The sequence below is a fragment of the Rhinolophus sinicus genome, linkage group LG07, assembly GCF_036562045.2.
Source record: "Rhinolophus sinicus isolate RSC01 linkage group LG07, ASM3656204v1, whole genome shotgun sequence".
Classification (NCBI taxonomy): Eukaryota; Metazoa; Chordata; class Mammalia; order Chiroptera; family Rhinolophidae; genus Rhinolophus; species Rhinolophus sinicus.
Window position 1 is genome coordinate 55,987,696 of NC_133757.1, and position 27,868 is coordinate 56,015,563.

General features: G+C 41.6%; 1 protein-coding gene across 2 annotated transcripts in view; it reads left to right on the forward strand.

The window, feature by feature from the left end:
• Positions 1–27,868, forward strand: part of SH2D4B (SH2 domain containing 4B) — a 98,656-nt gene that overhangs the window by 18,399 nt on the left and 52,389 nt on the right. For both annotated transcript variants that reach the window (XM_074339693.1, XM_074339694.1), the window contains exons 2-4: positions 7,525–7,684; positions 9,163–9,310; positions 23,044–23,191. In XM_074339693.1, coding sequence (XP_074195794.1) covers positions 7,525–7,684; positions 9,163–9,310; positions 23,044–23,191 — 456 coding nt within the window. The remainder of the gene's footprint in view (positions 1–7,524; positions 7,685–9,162; positions 9,311–23,043; positions 23,192–27,868) is intronic.

The following is a 27,868-nucleotide window of genomic DNA, read 5'->3' on the forward strand; positions in this document are numbered from 1 at the left end:
GTATTTGAAAATGATTAAGCAAATCTGTCACTTCAAGGAAAATAACTAATAGAATTTATGCCAGTGATAAAATTCCAGGTTTCAAGCAAAAATTAGAATTTTTGAAAAATTTGTGTTTGTCACACTGCACTTATTATAGTCCTAATACGTAAAGGTTTTTCTCATGAGATTCATAGTGACATTAAGAAACATGATTTCCTGATATTGTAAAATAAAATGGGTCAACATTGTGAAGATCTGCTTGACTCATGAGCCAGTATTTTCCAAAGAACCAATGAATGACATTGAAAAATCATGTATGAGTAAAAGATCCTTTCAAAGTGCAAAGTAAACCTATGGATTTTTATTTTATTTTGATTTTTCAAAATTTAAACTTTTTATTTTAAAGTAACTTTAAACTTATAGAAGAGTTGCAAAGTAGTTCAGAGAATTCCTGTATACACTTCATCCAGCTTCCCCTGATGGTAACATCTTATGTCACCGTGGTACGTTGGTCAAACCTAAGAAATGAACATGATCAATGAATTTTGATATAACAAAGTGCAATAAATTCATTGATATGGTTTCAGATTCGACATCACAACTAATCTTTAAGAAGATTAAACTCACTTGTTTGTTTGGTGTAGTATCAAAGAAGATTATTAATAAATATCTGAAAAACTATTAAATTTTCTCTTTTCTCCTCTTTCCCAATGCATATTTGTGTGAAGTCAATTTTTTTTAATAGACTTCAACTAACATTACATATTGCAACAGAGTGAATGTAGAAGCAGATACGAGAATACAGGTGCTTTCTATTAAGCTGGACATTAGATTTGCAAAAATGTAAAAAAAGGCAACTTTTCCAATTGAATATTTTTGTTTTGCAATATATAGCTATTTATCATTAAAATGTTATGTATGTTAATGTGTAATGGATTTGCCATTATTTCAAATGAATATTCAAAAATTTCTGAGTTTTAATTTTGAATATCCTTAATATTGCTACATAACCCACATAAACAAAACTCTTTGAGATGCTCAATATTTTTAAAGACTCTAAAGGGTCCTGAGAGCGAATTATTTGATAACCACTGCCCTAAAGGATACATTATATGTAATGAGTTAACTTTTCTACAGTCTAGGTTAGTGTTATCTATATATACTATCCTTGGGAGAACTGAGAAAAATCATCATTCACATTAGTTCTGTAGGGCTTATTCCTCTGCCAGGACCCCAATAAAGAAAGATTGTTCTAGACAGTAATAAGTTAATACATGTAAAGTGTGTTGACTGGGATTGGCAAATAAGCCCTCTGTAGATGTTAGCTGTTATAGCTTTGATTAATTATTACGATCATTTGACAGTTACATGTATTCAAATATCTTTTCTCACTTGCTCGATTTTAATTGTCTCTCTGGTGTGTTTTTCTGTGTAGAAATTTTAAGCTTCAATCTGTATTAAATTTATCAGCCTTGTCTCTTATAGTTTATTTGTTTTATGTCTTGTAGAACAAATACTCCCCTTCCACAAAGTTATAATGATATGCTTTTATATTTCCCTCTACATGTTCCCAAGCATCCCTTTTCACAAACTCATGCAACCAGTCTTGTCAACATCACCAGTGACCTCCATGTTGCTGAATCCAGTGATCACTTCTCAGGCTTCCTGCCATCCACCCATCAGCACCTTTGACAAGTTGGCCTCTCCTTTAATTTCTGAAATTCTGTCTCCCCTGGGCTTCTGGGATACTGCTCTCTTTTGGTTGTTCTCCTACCTCACAGGCTTTCTGCCCTTGTCTCTGGCAGGGTCCTCCTCCAGGCTAAGTATTGGAGTGTCCTGGCCTTCACCCTTGGGGCTCTTCTCTTGTTTATCTATTCTCACTCTCTACCTGCCTTCATCCAATTTTGTGGTTTTAAATATCCACACATTGATGACTCCAAAATTTTATGTCTTAGTTCCAGCCTCTCCTCTGAACTCTCTTTTATCTTTCCAGCCTATTGGATGTCTAATAAGCATCTCAAACTTCATTTTTTTTTTTTTTAACATTTAACCCGGTTCTGTGACTTGGTTTTGTTTTGGGGGGGAATACTGGGGAACAGTGTATTTCTCCAGGGCACATCAGCTCCAAGTCGTTGTCCTTCAATCTAGTTGTGGAGGGAGTAGCTCAGCTCTAAGTCCAGTCGCCATTTTCAATCTTTAGTTGCAGGGGGCGCAGCCCACCATCCCATGTGGGAATACTGGCCACCTTGTTGTTGAGAGCTTGCACTGTAACCAACTGAGCCATCTGGCCGTCCCTCCGGAAGCTAAGTGGCAGGTTGTTGTCTTCAATCTAGTTGTGGAGGGCTCAGCTCACTGGTCTATGTGGGAATCGAACTGGCAACCCTGTTGTTCAGAGCTCACGCTCTAACCAACTGAGCCATCCAGCTGCCCCTCAAACTTAATTTGACCAAAACAGAAACATTATTCATCTATTGCTTAAGTTGAAATGTTGCAGTCTTCTTGTTGTTTTCCTCTCACAATTCATATCCAGAATTTAAGTAAAAGTTGCTTTTCCCTTTAGAATATGTCCAAAATCTTGACCACTTTACACCTCCTCCACCAGTATCACCTTGATCTAAGAAATGGTTGTCCTTCACCTGGACTATTACAAATGCTAATTAGCCTGCAGGTTTTCCACCTCTCATTGTTTTCCCCACAACAGGGAGAGTGAGCATTTTGAGATGTAAATGAGAGTATGTCACTTTCCCCACTCTCCACTTCTGATGGCTTCCCATTTTACTCAGAGTAACATCCAAAGTCCTTATCAGGGCCAACAATGTCCAACGTGACTGGGTCTGTTGCTGTCCTTCCAACTTAATTTCCAGTTCTCTTTCTTGCTCACTCTACTCGTACTGCAGCTACCATGGCTCCTTGCTGTTTCTTGAACTTGCCAAGTATATTACCAGCACCTGGCTTCAGTAATGATCCTGTTCTGGTCACTTTATTCCCTTTTACACTGTAGAGGTCACAGTCCTGTTGACTGCTTGCTTTGGGACCCGTGTAGAAGCCTGGGGCTTCCACCATGCTCACTACTTCACACTCTGGTATAGATGCCATAGAGGTATTTCTTGTATATCTATGCATTTTTTAATTGGTGTTTTGTACCTACTATTGTTACTGTTTGGAAAAGAGAGGTATATCTTCATGGGACATCAAAAAGAAAAGCCCTTGAACCTATAGTTTTTCTTTTGAGCTCACTGTTACTTGTGCTCATATTTTTTCCTACATTTCCCCCCCTAGATAATTTCAATTTGTAGTTCCTGTAAGATTCATGGGCTATCGGGGAAGTATTTTCTTGATCAAAGAGCAGTGAAGATTTTAAATGGCTCTTTCCCCCCATTGATTTATAATTTTTGTATTATTATTAGAGAATATGGCCTATACATTTTTTCTCATAATTGCAAGATCAAAAGAACAAAGATATTCTCAGTGTTTAAAGAATAAAGCTTCTCTAGTTGTTAAACAAAATTTGTGGACCATATTATCTAAATCCTCTATATTATTAATTTTTAAAATCTATGTGATTCACAAACTTCCGAAATAAGTACAGTAAAACTCCCTGCCATAAGTAAATATACATTTTCAAATTCTCCTTGCCTTGTTAGGGATTTTTGTTTTATGCAGTTGTCTGCTGTGTTGTATGTTGTGTAAAGTTTTATGACTTTATATCTTTTTTGTGGGTTGCATCTTTTATTATCACATAATATTCTTCTTTGTTTTGTTTTACACATTTGTCCTTGATTTTGCTTTGTTTGACATTGTCACTTTCACTTTCTTTTTGCTTGCCTTTGCACCATCTATTGTCTGGCTCTTTATTTTTAAACTTTTTTCTTTTTTTTCTATGCGTGTTTTATTTAAATAATATACAGTTGGATTTTAGTTTTAGATCACATCTAACACTCTCAGATTTTTGTTCACATTTCTGTGTTAATGAATGTACTTAGGGTTTAGGGCCTCTCTGTTATTTTGTATTTATTATCTGTATCAGTTATGAATGTGCTTGACCACAAATAACAAAATACATGACTAATCATAGTTGCTTAATGAAATATATGTTTCATATTTATGTTATCATATAATAATTACAGAGCTTTATTCCTTGAAGTTCCTTATTTTTCTCAACTGAGACATCTGGAGGTGAACTGCGATGGGTAATACTGGTTTAGCTGCTCAACAAGGTTATCAGGCCCCATCTCCATCTGTCTTTCCATGTACCCATCTTAGCACGTGGCTTTCTTCCTCATGTTTGCAATAGTCTTCCAGCAACTCCTGGCATCACTTCTGCATTCGAGGGAGGAAGGAGATAAGGTAAAAGAGCAAAGGGTGAAGCGGTTTCTCCTAAGGAGTCTTCACCTTGGTTTGGAGGAAGAAGCCCCTTCAGTGGGACTTTGGCCTACATCTACTTTGTTGGAAATGGGAATATCTGGTCCTAGATGAATCACTTGCCAATGAGAATAACATTACATGATAGGTTTAGACCAATTTGATTTTCCTTTGAGGCTGGCATGGAAACTTGCCTCTCCTGAAACGGAGGGGGTCTCTGCTACTTCTTGAACAAATTGGGGTTTTCTGGTAAGGGAGGGAGGTAGACTGGAATGGTGAGTAGGTAATTGACAGTGTCTGCTGTAATAGCTACACATTTTTTGTTGTTTTCTCTTTACTTAGTTTTGCAAGATTGGTAAGCCTATTATCATTTACTTTCTCCCACTATTAATTTGGAAGTTTTATAATTCTTGTAGTGGTTGCCTCCCTGTTTCTATCCATCATAATTAAACTGGTGTTCCTCTGTTGTAATATTGCTTTTAACATGCTAAAATAACAATGCCTTCCTATATTAGTCAGGGAAATGAATGCTGCCTTCTGCAATAGATAAACTCTGAAATTCCAGTGGGTTAATACAATGGAGGTTTATTTCTTGAGTACATCAATTTGAGGTGGATTGGGTAGCTTTTCTGTGTGGCTTGCTTTCAACTATTGACTGGTGATTGCTTTTTTCTTACAATTCCACCATCTTGAAGTAATTTATTTCCAGCTGGGTAGATGAGATAGAGAATGTGGAAAAGGCACACCAGCTACAAACAGCCTCAGCCTGAAAGTGGCACAAATCACCCCCCTGACATTCGATAGACTATTAGGTTGGTGCAATAGTAATTGCGGTTTAAAAGGTTAAAAATAACTGCAAAAACTGCAATTACATGTGCACCAACCTAATAGAATTCTGTCATCTGACCTAAGGAACTGGAGGGAAGCTGAGAAGAGTTGTTGTCTGGCTCAGGAAGAGGTCATGGGGTGCTGGACATGGCAGGTCACTGCCACAAATTGTCATTCTAGTCACTTAGACATTTTGTTCTCCATATAAATACACTTACCACCTCGTTAAGGTGGTCATCCTGATGTCTCATCCAGTCACTGCACGCAGCCCAAGTCTGCAAGGGTTCTGCATGTGTCTCTATCAGGTTCAGATGTGGCTAAAAAGACATGTCACCTAAACACACCCTACGTTTAAGACACAGTATGCAGTGGTGGGGCAGGGTCAGGATATCCACTGGGGAGAAGGGGAGAATGTTGACTCCACTCGGTCAGTAGTCTATGGCCCTCCTTAAATCCTCTAGGGCAGGCTCTATGAAGTTCCCTGGCAGTGATGGGGTGGCTTGAGTGGACATTGACTGCCCTTGAGGAGGCTCCTCCTTGTTCATCGTTCCCCTCGGCCTCATTTGAAGTAGGTGTTGAGGATCACGCCATCCTTGGACCTGCATGGCTTTTGAAACCTGCCTCCTGCTTATTGGTTGAGTGCCCAAGACTTGCTGAAGTCTTGAACAATCAAAAGCTTTTCCAGTTCAGACTCAAAAACTTAGGCGGCTTCTGATCTGTTGGCTTCAATATCCTAGTAACAACATCCATAATTCATTTCTAGTCATTCTTCACAAATTGTCTGGACTTCTTTGCCACTTGACCTCTATGCCTCGCCTGTCCAACCTGAGAACATCCACCTTAGGGTCTTTGTAAAGATAAGTGTGAGAGATCACACTCTTACAGGGCCTGTGTTAGCCTGGCTCCTCTGAGGAGCAGAGACAAAGATGGGATTAAACACACACGAACGTTTTACTAAGGCAATGCCCGTGAGAGAAAAGGGCAGGAGCTGGAGGAGGCTGGCAGAGCTATCACGCAGCAATGCAGGTCTGACCTTGAGTGAAGGAGATGGAAAAGGTAGGCTGGGGGGCGGGGTATTCTAGGCAGCCATGAAATCCAAGGAAGGTTTGTCAAGGCTTCTGGGAAGTTGCCCATTGGAAGAGTCCAGTGTATCCTAGGAACGAGCCTGCCGTGCTTAGTCAAAGGCTGGGAGCTACCTCTGGGAAGCATGACCTTGGGCAAATGAGCACGGGAGATGGAGTGCTTCGTCAGTACGTTCCCTGTAGTTGGATGTCTGTGGAGCACATTCTCATGGCTGCCACAGCGCTGAGTGCCGAGGTCACTTTACTCACCTTAGAAGTTTTACTGCATTCTGTCATGCAAAACCTTTAAAAATCCCATCTCTTGCAATTTAGGTCCTAGAAGGAGCTGGTTTTTCCAATCCTACAGAGTCCCAAATTTCTGTATTCTCTTTATTCCCTTTCATTTCTACTCGCAAAGCTCTCAATTTTTTCTTGAACTCATTTTTTTCCCGTCGCACCTTGCCAAACACAGCTGCCAGGAACCAACACACACCACCGATGTTCTGCTTTCCAATCTCTTCCCTTAGAGTGACAAATTCAGAAGGCACAAGGGCCTGCTTTTTAAGTTACAGTGTCTGACAATTTTACCACATGTTTTACTCCTGTATAACGTGCAGCTCCAGCCGTTCAGCCTGCTCAACATCACTTGCCACCCAGTTGCTAAGGCAATGACACCAAGTTTATATTTCTGTTTCAGCACTACCATCTTTGGGATAGATTTCCATTTTAGTCATGGTAACCAATGGAATCTATTGCAATAGGTGAACTGAAAAATCTCAGCGGCTTATTTCTTGCTCACGAGGCAGGTGGATGTGTGTCAAGGAGACTCAGGGGCCTCGCGGCTTCATCTTGCAACTCCACCATCTCCAATTCCTTGTTTCCAGCCAGTGGACAGGAGAGAGACACACAGAGAGGAGGCGGCTCTCCGGCTCCTAACTGCCTTGGTCCAGGAGTCACACCAGTCACTTCCTTCAGAGAGTGTGGCACTGTCATCGGGTGTTTTCTGTGTTGCTGATGTCAGGGCCACTTGGCCTCAGACACTAGTCCCAGCCTCGGCTGCCCGCTTCAGGCCGCTGATTTGGCTGCTGTGTTGCTGCCTAGAGGGAGTGGGAAGAAGAGATGGCCGTGGGCCTCACTTGGGCCAACATCTCTCTGGAATCCTTGTGGGTCACAGTGTTCTGTAGAGTGATGTGATGGTCCTGCACCATCAGCCATCCTCGGTCGTTGCTCACTAATTACAACTCAGACCTGTTGCTTCTTTCTTCCTTCTTCTTTTTTTGTTGTGAGGCAGCGAGTAACAAGCACATCCAGTGGCTCCAGGGGGAAGATGGTGAGGTCTGGGTCTGGATCATGGGAGAAGGCCCTGGTGACAAACCCTATGAAGAGATCTCCGAGGAGCTGATTGCAGAGAGGGCGCGCCTACAGGCACAGAGGGAGGCCGAGTTGCTCTGGTGAGAGTTGCCATGGTGTCGGGTGGGGTCTGAACATGGGGCCTTGGTCCAAGCTAAGGATAATAGGTTGTGGGTGGGAGGAAGGAGGTGCCAGGTAGTTGGCTGGCTGTTTTGTGCTCTGTTGAGATTCCATGACCAAAGCATCAGTCTTATATCAGGTAGACCTTGTGGGTTCAAATCCTGGCTCCACCAGTTAGTGGTGAGCTAATCTGGGACCTCAGTTTTCACACCTGTGGTGTGGAAATAACAACACTGGTACAGATACAGCTTGGATTCACTGAGACAATGCATATGCCATGCTTTTGCTTTTACCCTCACTGAGTTGTCCCTGAGACAGTAGAGCAGTTTGGATTCACTTTTGTTATCTGTTTGTTCCTTTTCATGTTACCTACGTTTCTCACGCAAGATGGACAGTTGAGTCCCCAATGAGATTTGGAGTCAGACTTCTTTCATAAACAATTTTTAACATTTTTTTGCCAAACTTGGAAATCTGTATGAAGTTGACTTCAACATTTCCCCCCCAATTTTTAATGACAGTGTTTTAAGTGTAAAATTGTAACAACAAACCAACACCTACCACCTAAGGTAAGCATGGTGAACCTTTAGGTAAAAAGATGCCCCTCAACTAGGGATGGGGTTGCATCCTGATAAACCCATCATAAGTTGAAAATATCATAAGTCAAAATGCACTTAATATACCTAACCTACCGAACATCTTAGCTTAGTCTAGCCTACCTTAAACGTGTTCAAAAGACTTACATTAGCCTACAGTTGGGCACAATCTTCTAATACCATGAATACACTGTGGAGTATTGGTGTTTTACCCATATGACCTGGCGTGGCTGACTGGGAGCTGAGGCTCCCTGCTGCTGCCCAGAAGCACGAGAGAGTATTGTACAGCATGTTGCTAGCCCTGGAAAAGATCAAAATTCAAAATTTAAGGTACGGTTCCTATGAAATGCGTATCTCTTGCACCATCGTGAAGTCAAAAGATCGTGAGTCAGGGAGCATCTTTGCATACTTTGTAAACAGCTTTATTCACACCTCGATACATTCATTGATTAATGTAGATCCACGATGTTATTGAAGACTACTAATAATGCTATTCCGTTGCATGAGAACCTAACTGAATGGTTCTGTTTCTGGACATTTAGGTAATTTGCCTTTTTTTTTTTTTTTGGTTATTAAAACCCTCTGATGAACATCTCTACCTAAATCTTTGTAAACTTGAGTGAGAAATGAGATTTTGGAGTCTTTTTTTCCAGGCTTCCAGAACAATTCTGCTGCTCTCCACTCCTATCTCTACAGGAGAGTGTCTATATTTTCCCCACCTTTGCCAACATAGAGTTGTGTTGATTTTAGACATTTGTCATTCTGATAGAGTAAGAAATACTGGCCAGAGTTTTTGTTTGAAATTCTGCTATGTGGTCCTTCAATTTCCCACACAAGCTTTTTACCTGCTGGTCTTCTCTTGGAAGGAGACAGAAGGAGGCAGAGATCACCAAGAAATTCCGGGAGGCTCTGGCCAATGAGAAAGCCCGGATCCTGGCGGAGAAGTGGAAAGTGGAGATGGAGGACCGCAAGGCTGCCAAAGTCCTGGAGGAGCGCATTCAGGAGGAATTCAAGGTGAGCCAGTGCACGGGGCATTGGGTGCAGCCACCTACTCTAGCTCCCAGGCCACTGGGGCTGGTGTCGGGTTTGGACCAGTCCTTGGCCATTGGTTGGTACTGAATGCTTAATGAGAACAGAAATCTGGCATATCTGAGCAGGAAGGAACTTGACACAACATTTGGGCCAATCCACTTCTCACTGTACAGATGAGGAAACTGGGGGGTCAGACAGGGGAAAAGACATGCCAAAGCCAAGTGTGGTTGGGGGCAGAGCCATGATTAGAACTCAGGCCTTTTGCTTCCCAAACCAAGGGTCCTGAAATGAGGCCTGGAAAGAGCTGAATTTGTGGTCAGGCCAGACTGGGATGCAGTTCCCACTTTACTGCTTACTGCTGTATGACCTTGGGAAGCTTGCTGGACTTCTTTCTCTGAACCTGCACTTTCTTGTTCGTTATATTAGGGTAATAACAACACCCAAATGTGGTTTTGGGAAGAGTCAAGGAAATGAAAAACGTGCATTTTCTGGCCTTGGATAGGGAACTGTTGGTGACCTTACATGCCTACTCATTCTGGGAGAGTTTGGAGTTGGTAAAGGAGCTTTATAGTCCTTTGTAGGAAGTTTAGGTAGCCTAAAAAAATATTATTCCCTGATCCCTATTTTGAGATTTTTTTTTTTCTACAGGAATAATACCTTTTGGGGGGCAGGAGCTAGAAAATTTAGAAAATATGTATACACAAAAAGAAGAAAATAATAATTATGCTGAATCTCAACAATTAGATTATTTTTGTGAAGTGTAGATTAATGGAATTTGCCCATTAAAGACTTTTTTTTAAAACCCTTTTTTCCCATGATAATTAGATAGTGAGGACATTAGCCCCTTATGGTCATTTATGTTGCAAGTGTTTTTCTCAGTGTTGTGCTGTTTTTTTTTCTTAATTTTGGTTATAGTGCTTTTGGATGTAAAGAAGTTCAAAAATTTTATTACTCAACTATATCAATCTTTTTCTTTATTATTTGTTTCATGCTTAGAAAGATCTGTGCTTCCGCAAGCTTATAAAAATACTAATCTATGTCTTTATTTTATTTGTTTGCACTTAGTTTTCCTTCACTTTGGAGTGTGGTATGATATAAGGCTCTCACTTTGTTTTCTTCCAAGTGGTTAGCCAGTTGTCCCAACATCATTTGTTGTGTAATCTATCTCCTCTCCTCTCATTGGGCGTGGTGCCTTGATTCTTACTTCTTGATCTCTTTATGGATTTTTCTTCTTTGATCATTCCTGAGCCTGATTTACTTCTTTAATTATAGTAGCTTTAAAATACTAAATCTTAACATCTGTTAGAGTAAGAACCTATCATTTCTCTTCATCTCCAAAATGACCTTGACTAATCTAACCCACTTTTTTCTGCTAGAGATACATTTGAATTATTTTGTCCCTTTCCTCCTCTCATCAACAACAAAAAACCACATGGTGATTTTCACTGGAATTGCAACGTTATAGCTGTATTTGTGGAGGATGGACGTTTTTACAATTCTGAATCCCTGAATCTTCTTGTTCAGGAATGCGGTATGATTTTCCTGTTATTCAAAGCTTCTTCTTGTCTTTGATAACGATTGCTGTTTTTTTTTTTTTTTTTTTAAGGATGGCGCAGCTCACAGTGGCCCATGCGCTGGCCACCCCCATTTATTGTTGTTTTTTTAACACGTATTAATGCACTGGCCACCCAATACCAAACCCTTCACAAGAACATATGTACCTATGTGTTTCTATTTTTAGACTTTAGTAAAATTTATTATTTTATTTAAGTGCTTCACGTTTCTTTTTTAGTTAAACCTTAAGTTTAATATTTTTTGTTGCTACTGTGAATGAGATTGTTCTCATTACCTTAAAACCTACTACAATTGCTTATTATATATTTATATTGTTATTGGTCTTCTTATTCAATTTTCCTTTGAGTTACATATTTTTAGGAGATTCTCTTGAGTGTTTAAATGAAGCAATCTATGCTTTCAAAGCATTTTATTTAAAAAAATTTCAAACTTGCAGAAAAGTTGAAAGAAAAATAAAATGAATATTCACATAGTCTCCACTTAAATTCACCAATTATTACTATTTTGCCACATTTGCATTCTCTCCTCTTTCTCTACACACACAGGTGACCCTTGAACCACACAGGTTTGGATTGAGTGGGTCCACTTATATGTGGATTTTTTTTCAATAAATGCTGTAAATGTATTTTCTCTTCCTAATGATTTTCTTAATAACATGTTTTTCTCTAGCTTACTTTATTATAAGAATACAGTAGATAATAAATATAATATTAAAAAATGAGTTCATTGACTATTTATGTTATCAATAAGGCTTCCAGTCAACAGGGGGCTATTAGTAACTAAATTTTTGGGTAGTCAAAAGTTATCTGAGGATTTTTGACTGCGCAGGGTGTGGGTACTCCAACCCCACATTGTTCAAGGGTCCGCTGTATATGTGTTATACACATATATGTATAAAAAGGTATATACACTCACACACACATATACACATATACATTTTTTTGTTTCTGTTGTTTTGCTGAACAGTTTGAAAGGAAGTCGCAGATATCAAACACCCAGGGGTTAGCACTCTGTTTTCTATGAAGAGTCAGATAGTAGATAGTTTAGACTGTTTCTGTCACAGCTACCCAACAAGGCCATTGTGGCACAAAAGCAGCCATAGAGACCATGTAAACAAATGGGTGTGGCTGTGTTCCCATAAAACTTTACTTTAAATAATAGATGGAATCCAGATTTGGCCTGGGAGCCTCAGTTTGTTTACTCCTGATCAAACCTTAAGTTCTTCAGCAGCATCTCCTGTGAATAAGGACATTTTCCTGTACAGCCATGATAATCATTGTAACACCTGTTGAAATTAACAATAATTCCATAGTAGTATCTGAAATCCAATCCACAGTGGAGAGATGTTTATGTTGCTGGATTTTGCATGTGATTCCTTAAGTCTGCTGGGGAAGAAAACCAATACTTTTTATATATCTTCAACAGTGAGGGTCACCTGTTCCAATCTCTGGCTTCCCTCCTCCCCAGAAGAGGGCTGAGCCCCAGATGCTGGGAGGCTGGCTCCGTGGAGCTGGGGTGCTGAGATCAGTTCACAAGAAGATTACGGAGGGATTCAGTTCCCAGCGGAGATTTTCTGGTTGCTGGTCTCCTTCAGAATCTCAGTGCTGAGGGCTGAGGAATTGTGGGTCGCTCTGTGTCGGGATTCATAGAGGGTTTAGTAAAGCCATCTGGCCAGGCCCTCAGGTTCATGAGAGACCCAAATGCAGCCTTTTGGTATCATTTCCAAAGAAGGTTATGGTCACTCTGTGTTTGTTTCTGTTTTAAAAATTAATTTGCTAAATGTGAGTGTTCAAACTTTAGTACAATAGTAATCCTGATTTGATATGTATGTCTGCATTTGGGGGAGCCTCAGAAATGCAAGTAATGTCTGTGAGGCCCTGGAGGGGCTGATCAGGGCAGTGTCTGTCAGGGACATTAGATCGCGGACTCGAGTTGTGTGGTGCAGGGATATTTTCTGTCGGAGCGGTCTGTATACGAACTGCTCTTGTGTTGTGACGAGCCCTTCATCACAGGAAATAGTTAAGCATAGGCTAAACAGTATGTGAAAAGGTTTCTGTGGTGGATTAAATATGATGGGTGGCAAATTCTTTGCCACTCCTTCCTTTGAGAGGTGGGGTCTCTTTCCCCTCCTGGGAGTCTGTGTCGCCTTGTGGCTACTAGCTTTGATCTGTAGAAGGTACTTTGATCTGCAGAAGTGACTCTGTAACGTTTGAGGACAGGCTATAAGAGATTTGCAGCTTCTACTTTTGTCCCTCTGACAATGTTCACTTTTGGCAGCTGCACATAAGAAACCTTCTACATTAGATTACCATGCTGGAAGGAAACCCAAGCCAGCCAAGCCGAGAGAAAGAGGCTACGTGGAGGAGAACCAAGGCACCAGAAATGTGAGGGAAGCCTTCCTTTTTGGTTCTCCAAGTGAATGAGCTCAGCTAAGCGCTTGACCTCAGCCAACACCATGTGGAGAGGAGGACCCTCCGCCAAGCCCTGCCCAAATTATTAACTTACAAGCAAATGAAGAGTTGTTGTTTTAGAGCACTACATTTTCTGGTACTTTGCGAATCAGCAATAGATACCTGAGACAGCTTCACCAAAGGAATTTATGCTTCGGGTTAGAGATTGGCTTAGATCATTTTTATTGGGTCTTTCAACATCCAGATTCTAACAGAATGTCAGTCTTGCATACAGCAATGCACCAACAACATTAATTTAATACTTATTTTCCCCCTGAGAGACTTAGTGCAGGTTGTTTGGGGAGAGGATGGTGGTGGTAGCAATAGACTCCCTGATCTCCAAAGGCTTCCAGGGTGCCCGGGGAGAGAGGGACACCTCTCTGAGCAACGCTTAGCCCCAACCATGCCATGAGGATGGCAGCGGAGGGCAAATGAGTACCTCCAGGAGTCTGGATGCAGCAAAGGCAGGAAATGGAAGGAGATATGTGGAATGATGAATGGTCAGCTGCGGGGAGAGGAACAAGCACATAATGGCTGGGGCCAGACATAAGCCTCGAAAGCTTGGCTGTGAAACCCTTGGCTGCTACGTTAAGAAGTGGACTCTTCTCTGTGGACAAAACAGAGCTGTGGGGGTATCAATACAAAGAGGGTCATGGCGGGATCAAGTTTTATGAGGACAACTGGTAGTGGTGGTGTGACTCAACTGATGAAAGTTTAGGGGGAGGGAGAGACCAATTAAGAGATTTTTGCAGTGGTCAAGGTGGGAAATGATGAGCCGGTGACTATGGAAAGAGCTAGAAGGGGATGGACGTAGAGAAATGGTGGTGGTGAAATCAACAAGGCTTGACATCAATTAGATGTTGGGATGAGGGAAAGCAAAGAGCAAAAGCGACTGAGCCCCAGGCTGAGGGGTGGGTAGATGGTACCACTCTCCTGCCACGGGGAGCTGGGAAGGAGATGCAGACTTGGAGGAAAGAGAATGTGCTTGACTGGATGTGCTGGGGATTTTACCGCGCAGAAGTGGGAGATGGATGGGGGCTGGAGGAGAGGAGAGAAGCTGGTGAGAAGCTGGTCGTGTAGGGAGTTTGGCTGGGCAGCCTGTGTTGAGGATGTGAGTCTGTGAATTCTTAGTCATAGGCAAGATAACAGTGGGAATTCCTTTTAGGAAATGGGGGTGGGGGTGGGGGAGGGGCGAGGAGGGGAATTTTCAGAATCTTGTGTAGGATTAAAAAGGGAACTTCAAAATAGAAGACACAGACAGCTGGAAACCTGTTTTTAAAAACCATTCTGTTGTGGCTGGTGCTATTTGAATGCAATTTGCGTGCATATAAAAGTGTTTCTTTAGAAGAAAGGGGATCATGAGGCCAGATAAAATTTGCATTTTATTTTCCTGCTTTCTTAACTCATGAGACTGCTTTTGGGGGCTTTCTCCTCTGTGTAAGGGCACGGAACACAGACAGTAAGGGTCCTGGTCTCTCCCTCCACTCCAGGTCCTGTGACCTCCTTCCTCACCTCCTGGTTTCCCTCCTCCTTCCATCTCCTCCCAGTTTCCCCACAGTGGATACAGTTAAATTGTCCTTTGATTTTTCTCCATTTTCTCTTCAAAGACATTTTCTTTTTGCTTTTTCTCCTTTAAGGTTGGAGTTCATTTTGGCCACATAATGACATCCTTACAGCTATAGAAACTGTAGGGACTAAAATGAAATGAATACTTTTCCTCCCACCTTCTCAGTTCTTCTAGCTGGGCTAATAATCAAACTAACAGAGACAGATTAACAGGAGAAAAATCAAATGTTTAATAGATGAGCATGGGGAATTCACATAAGCATGAAAATTGCAAAGACAGTGAGGCAACACTGGGTATGTATGACATTTTTGGACAAAGGAGAAAGGGGGAGGATGGGATCTTAGATTTCAGAAGTAAGAATGGGCGATTTACAGGTAGTTGAGGAAGAGAGAAACATACATGGCAGGAAATTTCTTGCTGGGCATCTCAGAAACAATGGGAAACAGGTGATGGGCAGGAGGGTGTTGTATCTAGCTAACAGGCTTAAAGTCTTCCTGACTAATGCTGGGGTAAAGATTCTTAAGGTGATTCAGCCGAGGCTCCCTTCCTGAAGCAGGTTCTTCTGTCTGAATCTCTGTGGTAAGAAAGGGGTGGGTGGGGGATGCCAAAGGTTCTTTCTGACTCTTGCTTCTTATAAACAGCTTAAAATTATTGTCCCCAAAAGGCAGCTTCAGGGTGGCAAAATTTGGGTTTCCTTCAAAACTGCCATCTCTGCCTTATTCCCAATAGGATTATAAATGGTGGGAAAACTTTCCATGTTGTGATTTTCTCTTGAAAATTATAGACTTTATCTGAGCTTCTCTTGGACAAGACTGGCACCATCAAGACAACACGATGTGGTTTACCCTTTCCCTGGCGCGGATCGTCACAATCCCTGTCTTATCTTCATCTGTTCATGAATTCACTCAGTCCTCTGGGTGTGTTTACGGAGCGCCCACTATCTGCTAGGCCCTGCGCTGGGCACTGGCAATGAGGTATAAACATCTCGGGCCGGGCCCTGCCCTCTTAGAATGCGTCACCTCACAAAGCAGGGTGGTGTTACTGGGGCCAGGCTAACAACAAAAATGACTGTGCCTTCCAGAAAAAGCGTCTATGTCGGTGACATTTTCCACTGGGGTGAGGCAGACGCAGGCGTCTTGGGCCACTGCGGTGTGCTGTTACTGATGGGTTATCAGGAGAAGGGGGATTGGATAAGCTGGACAGCTCAGAGGGCTCCGGGCTTGCCAGAAAAAGGCGATTGATTCCTAGGGTAGAAGGGGCGTGTTTGCTGCCTTTTGGCTGCATTGGCCTTTGGCTGCTAAACGTAAGAAAGATGACTTTTCTTTAGTGATCACAGATGGGGCAAAGGATTCTGATTGTAGCAACAAAAATGAGAGTTTTCAGGCAATTTCACCTGTGAGGGTTGAGCATTTTAGCAAGACTGCGGAGAGTAAGAGGCAATGCTCTCTATTTGTAGTGGCAAAATGTGCGCTTTTGTCTTCCTCCTCCGTGTGAAGAGCTCCCTTTTGTCATCATAAGTGGGCAGTCATTGTCCTTTGAGATGAAAGTTGCTGGGGGTTCTGTCTCCCTGGGTGTTAGCCCAGTCTCAGGTGAAGAGGATTGAGTAGACACTGGCACTGCCAATTATTTATTTGTTTATATATTTGTTTGGGGGTAATCCCCCCCCCAACTTTATTGATCCACAAATAAAAATGGTATATATTTAAGGTATACAACATAATGTTTTGATATGTGTATACATTGTGAAATGATGGCCACCATCAAGCTAATTAACATATCCATCACCTCACCTACTTACCATTTGTGTGTGTGTGTGTGTGTGTGTGTGTGTGTGTGTTGAGAACACTTAAGATTTACTCTGTTAGCAAATTTCAAGTATACAATACAGAATTAACTATAGTCACGATGGTGCATGTTAAAGCTCCAGAATTTATTTATCCAGCATAACTGAAACTTTGCACCCTTTCACCAAATACAACCTAAGTGTCTGCTGACTGATGAATGGATAGAGAAAATGTGGTACATATACACACAATGGACTATTATTCAATCTTAAAAAAGAAGACAATTCTGCCTTTGCCACAACACAGATGAGCTTGGAGTATATTATGCTAAATGAAATAAACCAGAAACAGAAAGAAAATACATGATCTCCCTTATATGTTGAAACTAAAAAAGTTGAACTTGTAGAAGCAGAGCATAGCATGGTGGCTGCCATGGGTTGGGGGTGGGGGAAATGGGTGCTTCCATTTAACTCGCTGCTTCATGTTAACCACCGCTGGTGGGAATAGGAACACTGCGTAGTACTTTGAGGTGAGTGGTCGAATGCCACTTATCCACTGTCTGCTAGTCATGACCCTTCCCTGGGGCGTGGTCTTATTATGGGCTCAATATTACGTCCCTCTAAAATACTTACCTGTGTTAAAGTCCTAGTCCCTGGTATCTCAGAATGTAAGCATATTGGGAGATAAGATATTTAAAGAGGTAATTAAGTTAAAGTGAAGTCCTTAGGGTGGGCCCTAATTCATTGTGTCTGGTATCCTTATAAGAAGAGAACATTTGGACACAGACACGTGTGAGCACAGAGGAAAGACCATGTGAAGATATAAGAAGACAGTCTTCTACAAGCCAAGGAAAGAGGCCTCAGAATGAAACCGACCCTGCTGACACTGTGATCTTGGACTTCTGGCTTCCACAGCTGTGGGGCAATAAACATCTGTTGTTTAAGCCCCCTGGTCTGTGGTACATTGTTGTGGCAGCCTGAGCAAGCTGCTAGAACACTCCTTATCTGCACAAGGGTGTTGGACCAGGGGATAAAAGCCCCACTGGCTCTGACAAGTCTCGACTGTCTGGACTTTCCCTTACACGTGTACCTGCCCGAAAGACCCCTGAGGGCAGGTGATAAATGTGAAGTGCCTGGGTGGAAGCTGTTTTGGTTGGTGCCCTGTGTAATGAATGATACAGTGAGACAGCCAGAGATTAGGGAGCCCTGGGGGAGGAACGGAAACCCACCGCGTAACCTGAGGAATGCTGTACCAGTGTGAAGGGTGATCTCTGAGCTATTGAGATGCTAGTGACTGATGAAAGTAAATACAGTTTTGGGGAAAAACTCAACTGATTCAACTTTGGAGTCAGACTTTGGTTTTAATTTTGCAGTAGTCATTATCTTTCTGTTCTAGTATTTCCCATCTTAAAATCAACCAGCTTATCCCATTTTTATCTTCACCCCACATACTCCCCTGGCTGCCACTTCCTGTTTCTGTTCCTTTCCCCAGGAAATGTCAAAAGGGTTGTCTGCAGTGACTTCCACTATCCCTCCTCACCACGTGGTCAGCTGTCCCTCCACTCCACTAAGGCAGCTCTTGTCAAGTGCTGCCATCACGTCCTGTGGCCATGCCCCTCAGTCCTTTGTGGCTCCTTTGTCCTTATCTTTGCGATGTCTCAGTGGCCTGCAGCTAAGTTTACGCCCTTTTACTCAAAATGCTTTCTTCTCTTGGCTTCCTCTACAGACATCGTCCCTTCTAGGTTTTATCTTTCTTTGGCTTCCTTCTGAAGCTCCTTTTCTGACTCCAACTCTCTGTCAACTTTTAAATAGTGGAGTGTCCTCAGACACTCTGGGTGATTTCTCTTGATTTATGTTCTGTTTCTCAGTGACAGCATTAAGTCCCATGGCTGAGACACATCATCCTTATACAGATGCCTTCTCAGTCAGTATCTTAGCCTGAACTTGCCCTTAAACCCCAAGCTCACACATCCCCCTGCTAATGGCAGGTCTCTTGGCTGTCCGGTGGCATCTCCAACTCATCAAAAATAGAATTTCAACTTTTTCCCCTCCAGCCACAGTGGATAATTGTATACTTAAACATGCGAAACCTATTATAGTTCTGGGGACATTGCGCTTGTGGTTCCCTCTGCCTGGAATTTTCTTCTCCCTGATCTTCACTTACCGGTCTCCTTCTTATTGTTCAAGTCTTAAATCATGTCACCCTTTCTGAGAGGGCTTCTGGTCAAATAGCCCCAGTAGCCTCCCAGATTCTCTCTATCACTTACCTTGTTTGAATTCTCTGCACACTGTTTATTACTTTCTGATATTTCTTGATTTTTGTTTCAGTGTTTTTGCCCATTGGAATGTAGGCTTTGAGAGAGTGGAGCCTGTGTCTGTCTTGCTCACTGCTGTCTGTCCAGTGCCTAGAACAGGCTGAGACTCTAAATGCTCAATTAGTAGGCATTTAGTGAATGACTCGATGAGGCCACTTAACTTCTTTAGTCCTTAATCTCCCCCTCACCCCCAAGAGTGGGCCATTAGGAAGTTGGAATTTTGTTTTTTAGAATTAAAAATTAATCATTGAATGGAGAAAAATCCTCAATCTATGCCATTCCAAAAGAAAAAGAAACCTTGTCTTTTTTTTTTAATGAAGGATTAAAAACTCAGTTAGCTCCTCTTTTTGTTATTGATCTATTAAAATAGTGGCAAAGGACTGAAAAAGTTATAAGCCACCAGGAGGAGAAAATGAGAGGAGAGAAGAATAAATGGGAAAATGTCCACCAAAGTTTGGCAGCTGGGAGATAGAGGGGCTCAGTGGGGTGCCTGCAGAAAGGGGGCTGATGGTATTGAGCTGGCTGCACCCACAACCCCCACAGGCTCAGGACTGTGAAGGGTGGAGCTGAGATTGGCGACTGGGGACAAGTTACTACATGGAGTGATTGGACCCATATGTCCCCATTGTCACCTGTTTCTTCCAGGCTACTACACCCTCCCTCTGACCAGAAGGAGATGGAGAGTTGAAAGGGAAAGGTTTGAGGCTCAGTGAATCAAGCCCAGTGGTGAGAACAGGGGAGGGGCATGTGGGAAAGAGGAGTAAGTAAATGTCTGAACTCTGAACAGTGAGAACTGCAGCCAAAGTTGCCGCTGGGTGCACAAGGCTGGCAAGTATTTTTTTGTGGTACCTTTGTCAATAGCAAATTAACAGTTTGAGCCACATAAAAACCAGCCTGTTAGCTCCATTCTGGTGACTCAATCTCATGCGATCCTTCGATAAAGATGCTGTGCTGGCCAGTAGGATTCATCTGCTTGCTAGGCCACCCTTCCGGAACCATGGCCTGGCCACTGGGTCCCGGGATGACTCATAAATATGAGTTCTGGAGCTCCTTCAGGCATTTGGTTAACAGCTTGCATGGAGGAGAGGGTCCAAGAGCACCCTGCAGGGGAGAAACAGGGACGAGGGCTCATGTGGGGTCTGGTCTGGGCTTGGGATGTCTTACCTAGATAGCACTGCTGCCCCTACCAATCCTGGGAAGACTGTTTCTGGCCAGTATTGGGGGGGTGTGAGGGGGAAATTTGCAAGGAAGGCACTTCAAGGCATAGTGTTCCCAGAAAGGGGTCCTGTTTACTTGTGTCTACAGGCTGTCCCTCCTGCAGCCTGCCTCCACCACGGACTCCTGGAACGCTGGTGTCAGACGCCACCCACACTGAATAGTCTCAGAGACAGGACTTCTAGATTCTTCCATTTGAGTGTTCCTTAATGAAATTGCTGGCTCCTCAGCCAGTCACCCTAGAGTGAAGCCTGCCTTTCAAGGAAGCCCTATGTACACGGAAGCCCTCCTGTTCAGACACTTACTTTCTCTCTTGAACATGAACAGTCGGGCAACATCAGACAGGTGAGGAAAGCCTCCAACATGAATGACGGGCAGCAAATAAAAACAACTTTAACATAAAACCCAAAGGCAAAAAACAGACGCACTAGACCTGAATCAGAATATGAGGAAGAAAAAGACTCTAAAACCCTGAGAGATGAGCTATTGCATTCGTGAAAAAAGTATAGGGTACAATGAAGCAAAAAGGCACATCCAAAGGACAAGAAAGAGTGCTTGGGAATTACAAATGCAATAGCGGAAATAAAAAAATTCAGTAGAAAGTTTGGAAGATAAAGTCATAAAATCGACCAGGAAATAGAAAAAAAAAAAAGACAAATGATGGAAAATAAGAGAAAAATGATAAGGCTCTTAGAAGTCAATTCAAGAAGTCCCATATTTGACAAACAGGTGTTCCAGAAAGCAAAAAGAGAAATGAAAGGAAAATAAATTATCAAAGAAATCCTAAACCAAGACATATTAGACTGGAAAGACCTGGGATTCTAGGTCAAAAGCATTCTGAGTGCCTAAAACAATCAGTGGAAGAAAATCTACAGTAAGGCATATTATTTTAAAAAGTACAGAACATCAGTGATAAAGAGAAAAATTAGTGTCTTATGCAGAAGAATGAGAATCCTAGTGGCAGCAGTGGATGATAGAAGACAAGGAAGTAAGGTCTTTTACATTCTGCAGAAAAATGATTTTTAATCAAATTCTATGCTCAGCTAAATTAGGAGTTATTTGTGAAGGTAGCATATAGATGTTTTCAGACAAGACTCAGAAAGTGTCTCTGTACATCCTTACCTGAGAAGTACTGTAAGCTATGTTGCTGCAAAACGAGGAAGTAGCCAAAAAAGAAAACATGGAACAAAGAAACAAGGGCTTCAACTCTGGGAGGGCTAAGAGGTGCGTCCTGGGTAGATGGATGGACAGGAGACCCAGATAGTAACCAGTGGAGATTGGAGACAAAGGAAAGATGGCAGCTGGGGGCAGAGCGTCCCTTTGGAAAAGATAACTGCTGTATTACCTGGTATAATAGAAAGCACTTGGTTAAACACAGAGAAAGATTTACTACAGATATTAGATAAGTTTGGGAAAAGACAATCTCCAACTTTGAGATAAAACAATTATTAACTCAGGAAAAAGCAGCAAAAAAAAAAATTTTTTGAAAAATAAGCCACCATACTACCATACTTTATTAAATTTAAGATGACATTAATTGTAAAATGTATCATTATTTTAAGAAGAAAGAAAAAAACCTGTTGCCTATTTAAAAGGCAAGTTATAAGTTATGAGACATACCCGTAGTTCAGAGATTATGTTAGAAAGTTAAAAAAATGTACTTCTTAGAATTGGTAGAAATAGCACCCTATCTGGCTTTGTAGTGAGCTGTATTTACAATGATTATTGGTTTAACCACAAATTGTGATAGAAATTTGTTGTGCAGAGGAGGAGAGGAAAGGTACGGGCATGTATCTGTGTGGGAAATGTAAGTGCTAAATACTCATGTACCAAAAAAGAAAGGCAGTAGGTAACTTATCTAGAATTGATAAATCAAAATTAGCAGCATTACTCAGACATAGATATAACCACATGAAGGAACAGCTGAAATAATTGAAAATGGTGGCCTTTGGTCATCGACTAGGGTGGGGTCAGTGGGGATAAAGTAGTTTGGAGAGTTGTTTTTTTTTTATAACAAGTGTTTTATATTCCATGTTTAGCATGTGCTTGTTACTTTGATGTAAAATAAGGTAGCGGAAAATACACACACACACAAAACGACCTTTTTGGAGCTTAAAAATGGGACAAAAATTGGAGACTTGGGGCCCCCTAATCTGCTCTCTTTTTGAAATATCTTATCTGGACATAAGGTTAAGATATGATCATATCCTGCTAAATTGGCCTCCAGGAAGACCTGCCCCTCCCCCTCCCCCTGTACCTACCCTCCCTTTTCCCCCAGGATGGAAGTGTGGCCAAGGATGGCCCAGAGTCCTTTTATCTTTGCAGAAAGTTTTAGAGTTCACAGATTGTTCCACATATTTCAGCCCATTTGATTCTTACCACAGCCTGACTACTGTGTTTCCCCAAAAATAAGACCTAGCCAGACCATCAGCTCTAATACGTCTTTTGGAGCAAAAATTAATATAAGACCCGGTCTTTTTTAAATATAATATAAAACTGGGTATAATATAATATAATATAATATAATATAATATAATATAATATAATATAATATAGGGTCTTACATTAATTTTAGCTCCAAAAGACACATTAGAGCTGATGGTCTGGCTAGGTCTTATTTTCGGGGAAACACGGTAGGTGTAACTATTGTCATTTCACGTGTGTAGAGACTGAGACTGAAGTGGCCACTGCTGAGCCGACCCATCCTGAGACAACTCAGCCCTCCCCTGCTGCAGAATCACAGAGGCACTTCTTCTCCCTCATGAACTGTCACTGTCACCTAACATTATTCTGTCCCAATGATGTTTTAGAGGAAAGAGGAAGAGGAGAGGAAGCGAGGAGAAGAGCAGATTCGCCTCCAGGAAGAACAGAGAGCAAAGGAACTGTACTGGACCCTGAAGCAGGCCCAGCTGCAGAGTCACGCCAGTGAGAAGGAGGAGCGCGAATGGGAAGAACAGTGTGAGTACAGCTTGCTTCTCAGGCTCCCGGAGACCAGCCCACCTTCCCCAGCCACCCTCCTCCCACCTGTTTATTTGCTCAGTCATCATTCCAGTTCACTCACGCAGCCCAGAAGCCTTTACCCAGGGCCAGCGGTTGCTAAGGACCCAGAGGGGAAAGGCTCCCTCAAGGAGCTTCCATTCCTATAGGTGAGATTTCTTACACTAAAAAAAGAAAACCCTGCATTTCTGGAGTTACTGATAATATTCTGGCTCTATGCTAAGCCCTGGGGATCCAGAGATGAGGGATTATGGTGCTTCTCTTGGCGGCACTCACTGGCCAGGCAGGCCATAGACACACAGGGTAAGGGCTCTGTGGGAGATCGTACCATGCAGCATTGTAAAGTGAAGCTTGATGGTGGCATAAGAATAAGTGAGGCAAAGAGGCTGGAGAGGGCACTCTAGATGGAGTACCCAGCATGTGCAAAGGCAGATGACAAAGGAGTGTATTGTGCTTAGGAAATTGGAGATGTGTGGGGTGGCTGTAAAGCTCCAGCAGCATCAGCGGTGGTGAGAAGGTAGGTGGGAAAGGGAGGGTGGAACTAGGTTGGAAGGGTGGTGTTTTAATTCGTACTCAGGCTTGTTTTTATCAGGTATGATAAGACTTGCAGACGTGGAAATGACTGTCTTGAAGGAAGAAGTTTTTACTCCCATATTCCTGGAAATAGAGGGCATGGCATGCCACACAGGGCCAAATGGGGAAGTACCAGGGCCAGTCAGGGGGAAGAGGAAGTGAAGGGAAAATGTAGGCAAGAGCCTTCATTGTGGTTTCTGTGGGACAGGTAAGGCAAGGTAGGGTAATCAGGTTTAGGCTTGGCTAGTTAGAATAATTTCAGCAGGTTTTGGGATCCAGGGGCTGTCTCTCATTGTCTGATACCTGGCCCCGGGGTGATTAGGGCAGATGGATTGGGACACAGAGTATAAGAACTAGATAAAGGAGGTCGTTGGGATATGGGCTTTGGATTGGTTGGTTTGCATGTGAAAGACACACTTTCAGGAGAGTCCTTTATAATCTTAGGAATCAGCTAGCTCTGGGAGGGGCAGTCTCTCTAGGATCAGCAAAACATCAAAAAATATAGAAAATAAAAAGGCATGTAATACAGGTGGACAGTGGGAAAATTCTAAAGGTGAGTGACAGGATTCAGGCTGGGTTTGGAGTGTGGAGGAGGAGGAAGCTGTTGCAATGATTTACTTCAGATATAATTGGAATCAGTGCCACAGCCAGGACAGCAGAGATATGAGGTGACTTCTATGGCCAGCCTTTCTGATCCAGATGTCAGATTGATTAAACAGACTTTCAAAAAAGGTGAAATATAATACACACAATATAAAATTCATCCTTTTAAAGTGTACAATTCAGTGATTTTTAGTATACTTACAAAATGTGCAACCATCACCACTACCTAATTCCAGAACGTTTTCATTACTACAGAAAGAAAGCCTGTACCCACTGGTTTCTCCTTCTCCCGCCACACCTTTGGAAACCACTCATCTAATTTTGGTCCCTATGGATTTGCCTATTCTGGATATTTCATATAAATAGAATCATACATTATGTGGCCTTTTGTGACTGTCTTTTTTCATTTAGCATGTTTTTGGGTTCATCATGTTATAACATATATCAGCACTCACTTCCTTTTTATGGCTGAATAAAATTCTAATGCACTCACATATGCATGTGCCACATTTTTGTTTATCCATTCATAAGTTGATAGACCTTTGGGTTGTTTCCACTTTTGGTCTGTTATGAATAATGTTGCTTTGAACTTTTGTGTGTTTTTATGTAAACATATATTTCCAATTCACTTGGGAATATACCTAGGAATAGAATTTCTGGGTCATATGGTAACTCTAACATTTTGAGGAACTGCCATACTATTTTCCAAAGCAACTGACTGCACGATTTTACATTTCCACAGGCAGTATATGAAGGTTCCAATTCACATTCTTGCCAACACTTGTTATCTTTTATCTTTTCGATAATAGATATCCTAACATGTGTGAGGTGATAAATAATTGTGGTTTTGATTTGCATTTCCCTGATAGTTAAAGATGTTGAGCACTTTTTCGTGTGCCTATTGACCTGTTGTATATCTATTTAGGTCTTTTGTCCATTTTTGAAATAAAATTATTTGTTTTTTACTATTGAATTATATGGGTTCCTTATATATTGGGGGTGCCAAAAAAAGTACACACATGACTTGTATTCATCTTTTGTTATTGGTATATATTGAGTATTACAATTTTAATACAGTTGTTTTCCTTTCTTAAAATGTGTATACATTTTTTGGCACCTTCTCTATTTTGGATATTAACCCTTATTGGATATATAGTTTGCAAATATTTTCTCCTATTTTATAGGTTGCCTTTTTATTTTGTTGTTTCTTTTTCTATGGAGAAACATTTTAATTGGATGTAGTACCACCTGTTTATTTTTGCTTTTGGTGTCATATTAAAAACAATCATTGCCGGGGCCGGCCCGGTGGCTCAGGCGGTTAGAGCTCCGTGCTCCTAACTCCGAAGGCTGCCGGTTCGATTCCCACATGGGCCAGTGGGCTCTCAACCACAAGGTTGCCAGTTCAACTCCTCCAGTCCTGCAAGGGATGGTGGGCAGCGCCCCCTGCAACTAAAATTGAACACGGCACCTTGAGCTGAGCTGCCGCTGAGCTCCCGGATGGCTCAGTTGGTTGGAACGTGTCCTCTCAACCACAAGGTTGCCGGTTGACTCCCGCAAGGGATGGTGGGCTGTGCCCCCTGCAACTAGAAAACGGCAACTGGACCTGGAGCTGAGCTGCGCCCTCCACAACTAAGACTGAAACGACAACAACTTGAAGCTGAACAGAACCCTCCACAACTAAGATTGAAAGGACAACAACTTGACTCAGAAGAAAGTCCTGGAAGTACACACTGTTCCCCAATAAAGTCCTGTTAAAAAAAAAAAAAAAAGAAAAAGCCATCAATTTAAAAAACAACAACAACAAAAACAACAACAATCATTGCCAAGATAAAAGTGAAGGAGTTTCCCCCTATTTTTCTTCAAAGAGTTTTACATTTTCAGGTCTTACATTTAAATCTTTGAGTTTATTTTTGTATAGGCATGACATAGGATCCAATTTCATTGTTTTGCATGTAGATATCCAGTTTTCCTGTTACAGGTGTTTCGGTTCTTTTTGCTGATGCAGTGAAGAATCAAAGGTCAGCAAGCTGATTAATATGCAAGCAGGGTTTATTAGGTTTATTAGTGATATGTTCTCAGGGAAGAGAACAAGCCAGGCCGAGCTGAGGTGGGAGAGAGGGAGAGAGGGAGAGAGAACATGTGGGCGAGAGAGCTGGAGCAAAAAATGGTGAGAGAGCTATTGTCTCGAAGACTTAGAGTTTGCTGGGTGGGTTGAGGGAGTGACATATTGATTTGGCAGGAGAAGTGGTGCATGTTCTTCCACGGGAGGGTGTGACCTCCTAAGATGGGTGGATGTCAGTTGCGTTGACTCAGATCCTTATCTTGCTCCAGACCACCTCTTGTCATCTGTTGTTGTAAAAACAGATACGTGGCTGGAGGCAGTAAATTAAAGCTAGTTATGAGCTTTTTCTGTAGGCACTATGGACCCCCTCTCATCCCTTCTCCTTCTACGTTTTCTAACTTCTACCTAACATTCCCAACACCATTTATTGAAGAAATAATCCTTTCCTTATTCAGTATATTTAGTGCCTTTGTTGAAGTTTAGTTGACCATATATGCATGAGTTTATTACTGGGCTCTCTATCATGTTCCATTAGTCTATGTGTCTGTTTTTTATGCCAGTACCATACTGTTTTGGTTACTATAGCTTTGTAATATTATTTGAAATCAATAAGTGAGATGCCTCCAGTTTTGTTCATCTTGCTCAAGATTGCTTAAGCCATTCAGAATCTTTTGTGGTGCCATACGAATTTTAGGATTGTTTTTTCTATTTCTGTGAAAAATGCCATTGGAATTTTGACAGGGATTGCATTGAATCTGTAGATTGCTTTAAGTAGTATGGATATTTTAACAATATTAATTCTTCCAATCTGTAAACACAGGATATCTCTCCATTTATTTGTGGTTTCTTCAATTTCTGTCATCAGTGTCATGTAGTTTTCAGTGTATAGGTCCTTTACCTCCTTGGTTAGATATATTTCTAAGTATTTTATTCTTTTTGATGCTATTGTAAATGGAATTATTTTCTTAATTTCTTTTTTAAAGATTTTTTATTAAAAAATAGTTAGCATACAATATTTTATTAGTTTCAGGTGTACACAATAGTTATTCAACCTTTATATACCTAAAGAAGTGATCACCATGATAAGTCCAGCAACCATGTGACACCATACTACACTATTACAATATTATTGACTATATTCCCTATGCTGTATATTACATCCTCATGACTTATTTGTTTTATACCTGGAGATTTGGACCACTTATTGCCCTTCACTCCCCCCCCTTTTTAATTTTCCAGTTACAGTTGATATTCAATATTATTTTATATTAGTTTCAGGTGTACAGAATATGGTTAGACGTTTATATACTTTAAGAAGTGATTCCCCCTTATTAATTTATTATCCACTTGACACTATGCATAGTTATTACCTTATTATTGACTGTATTCTCTATGCTTTA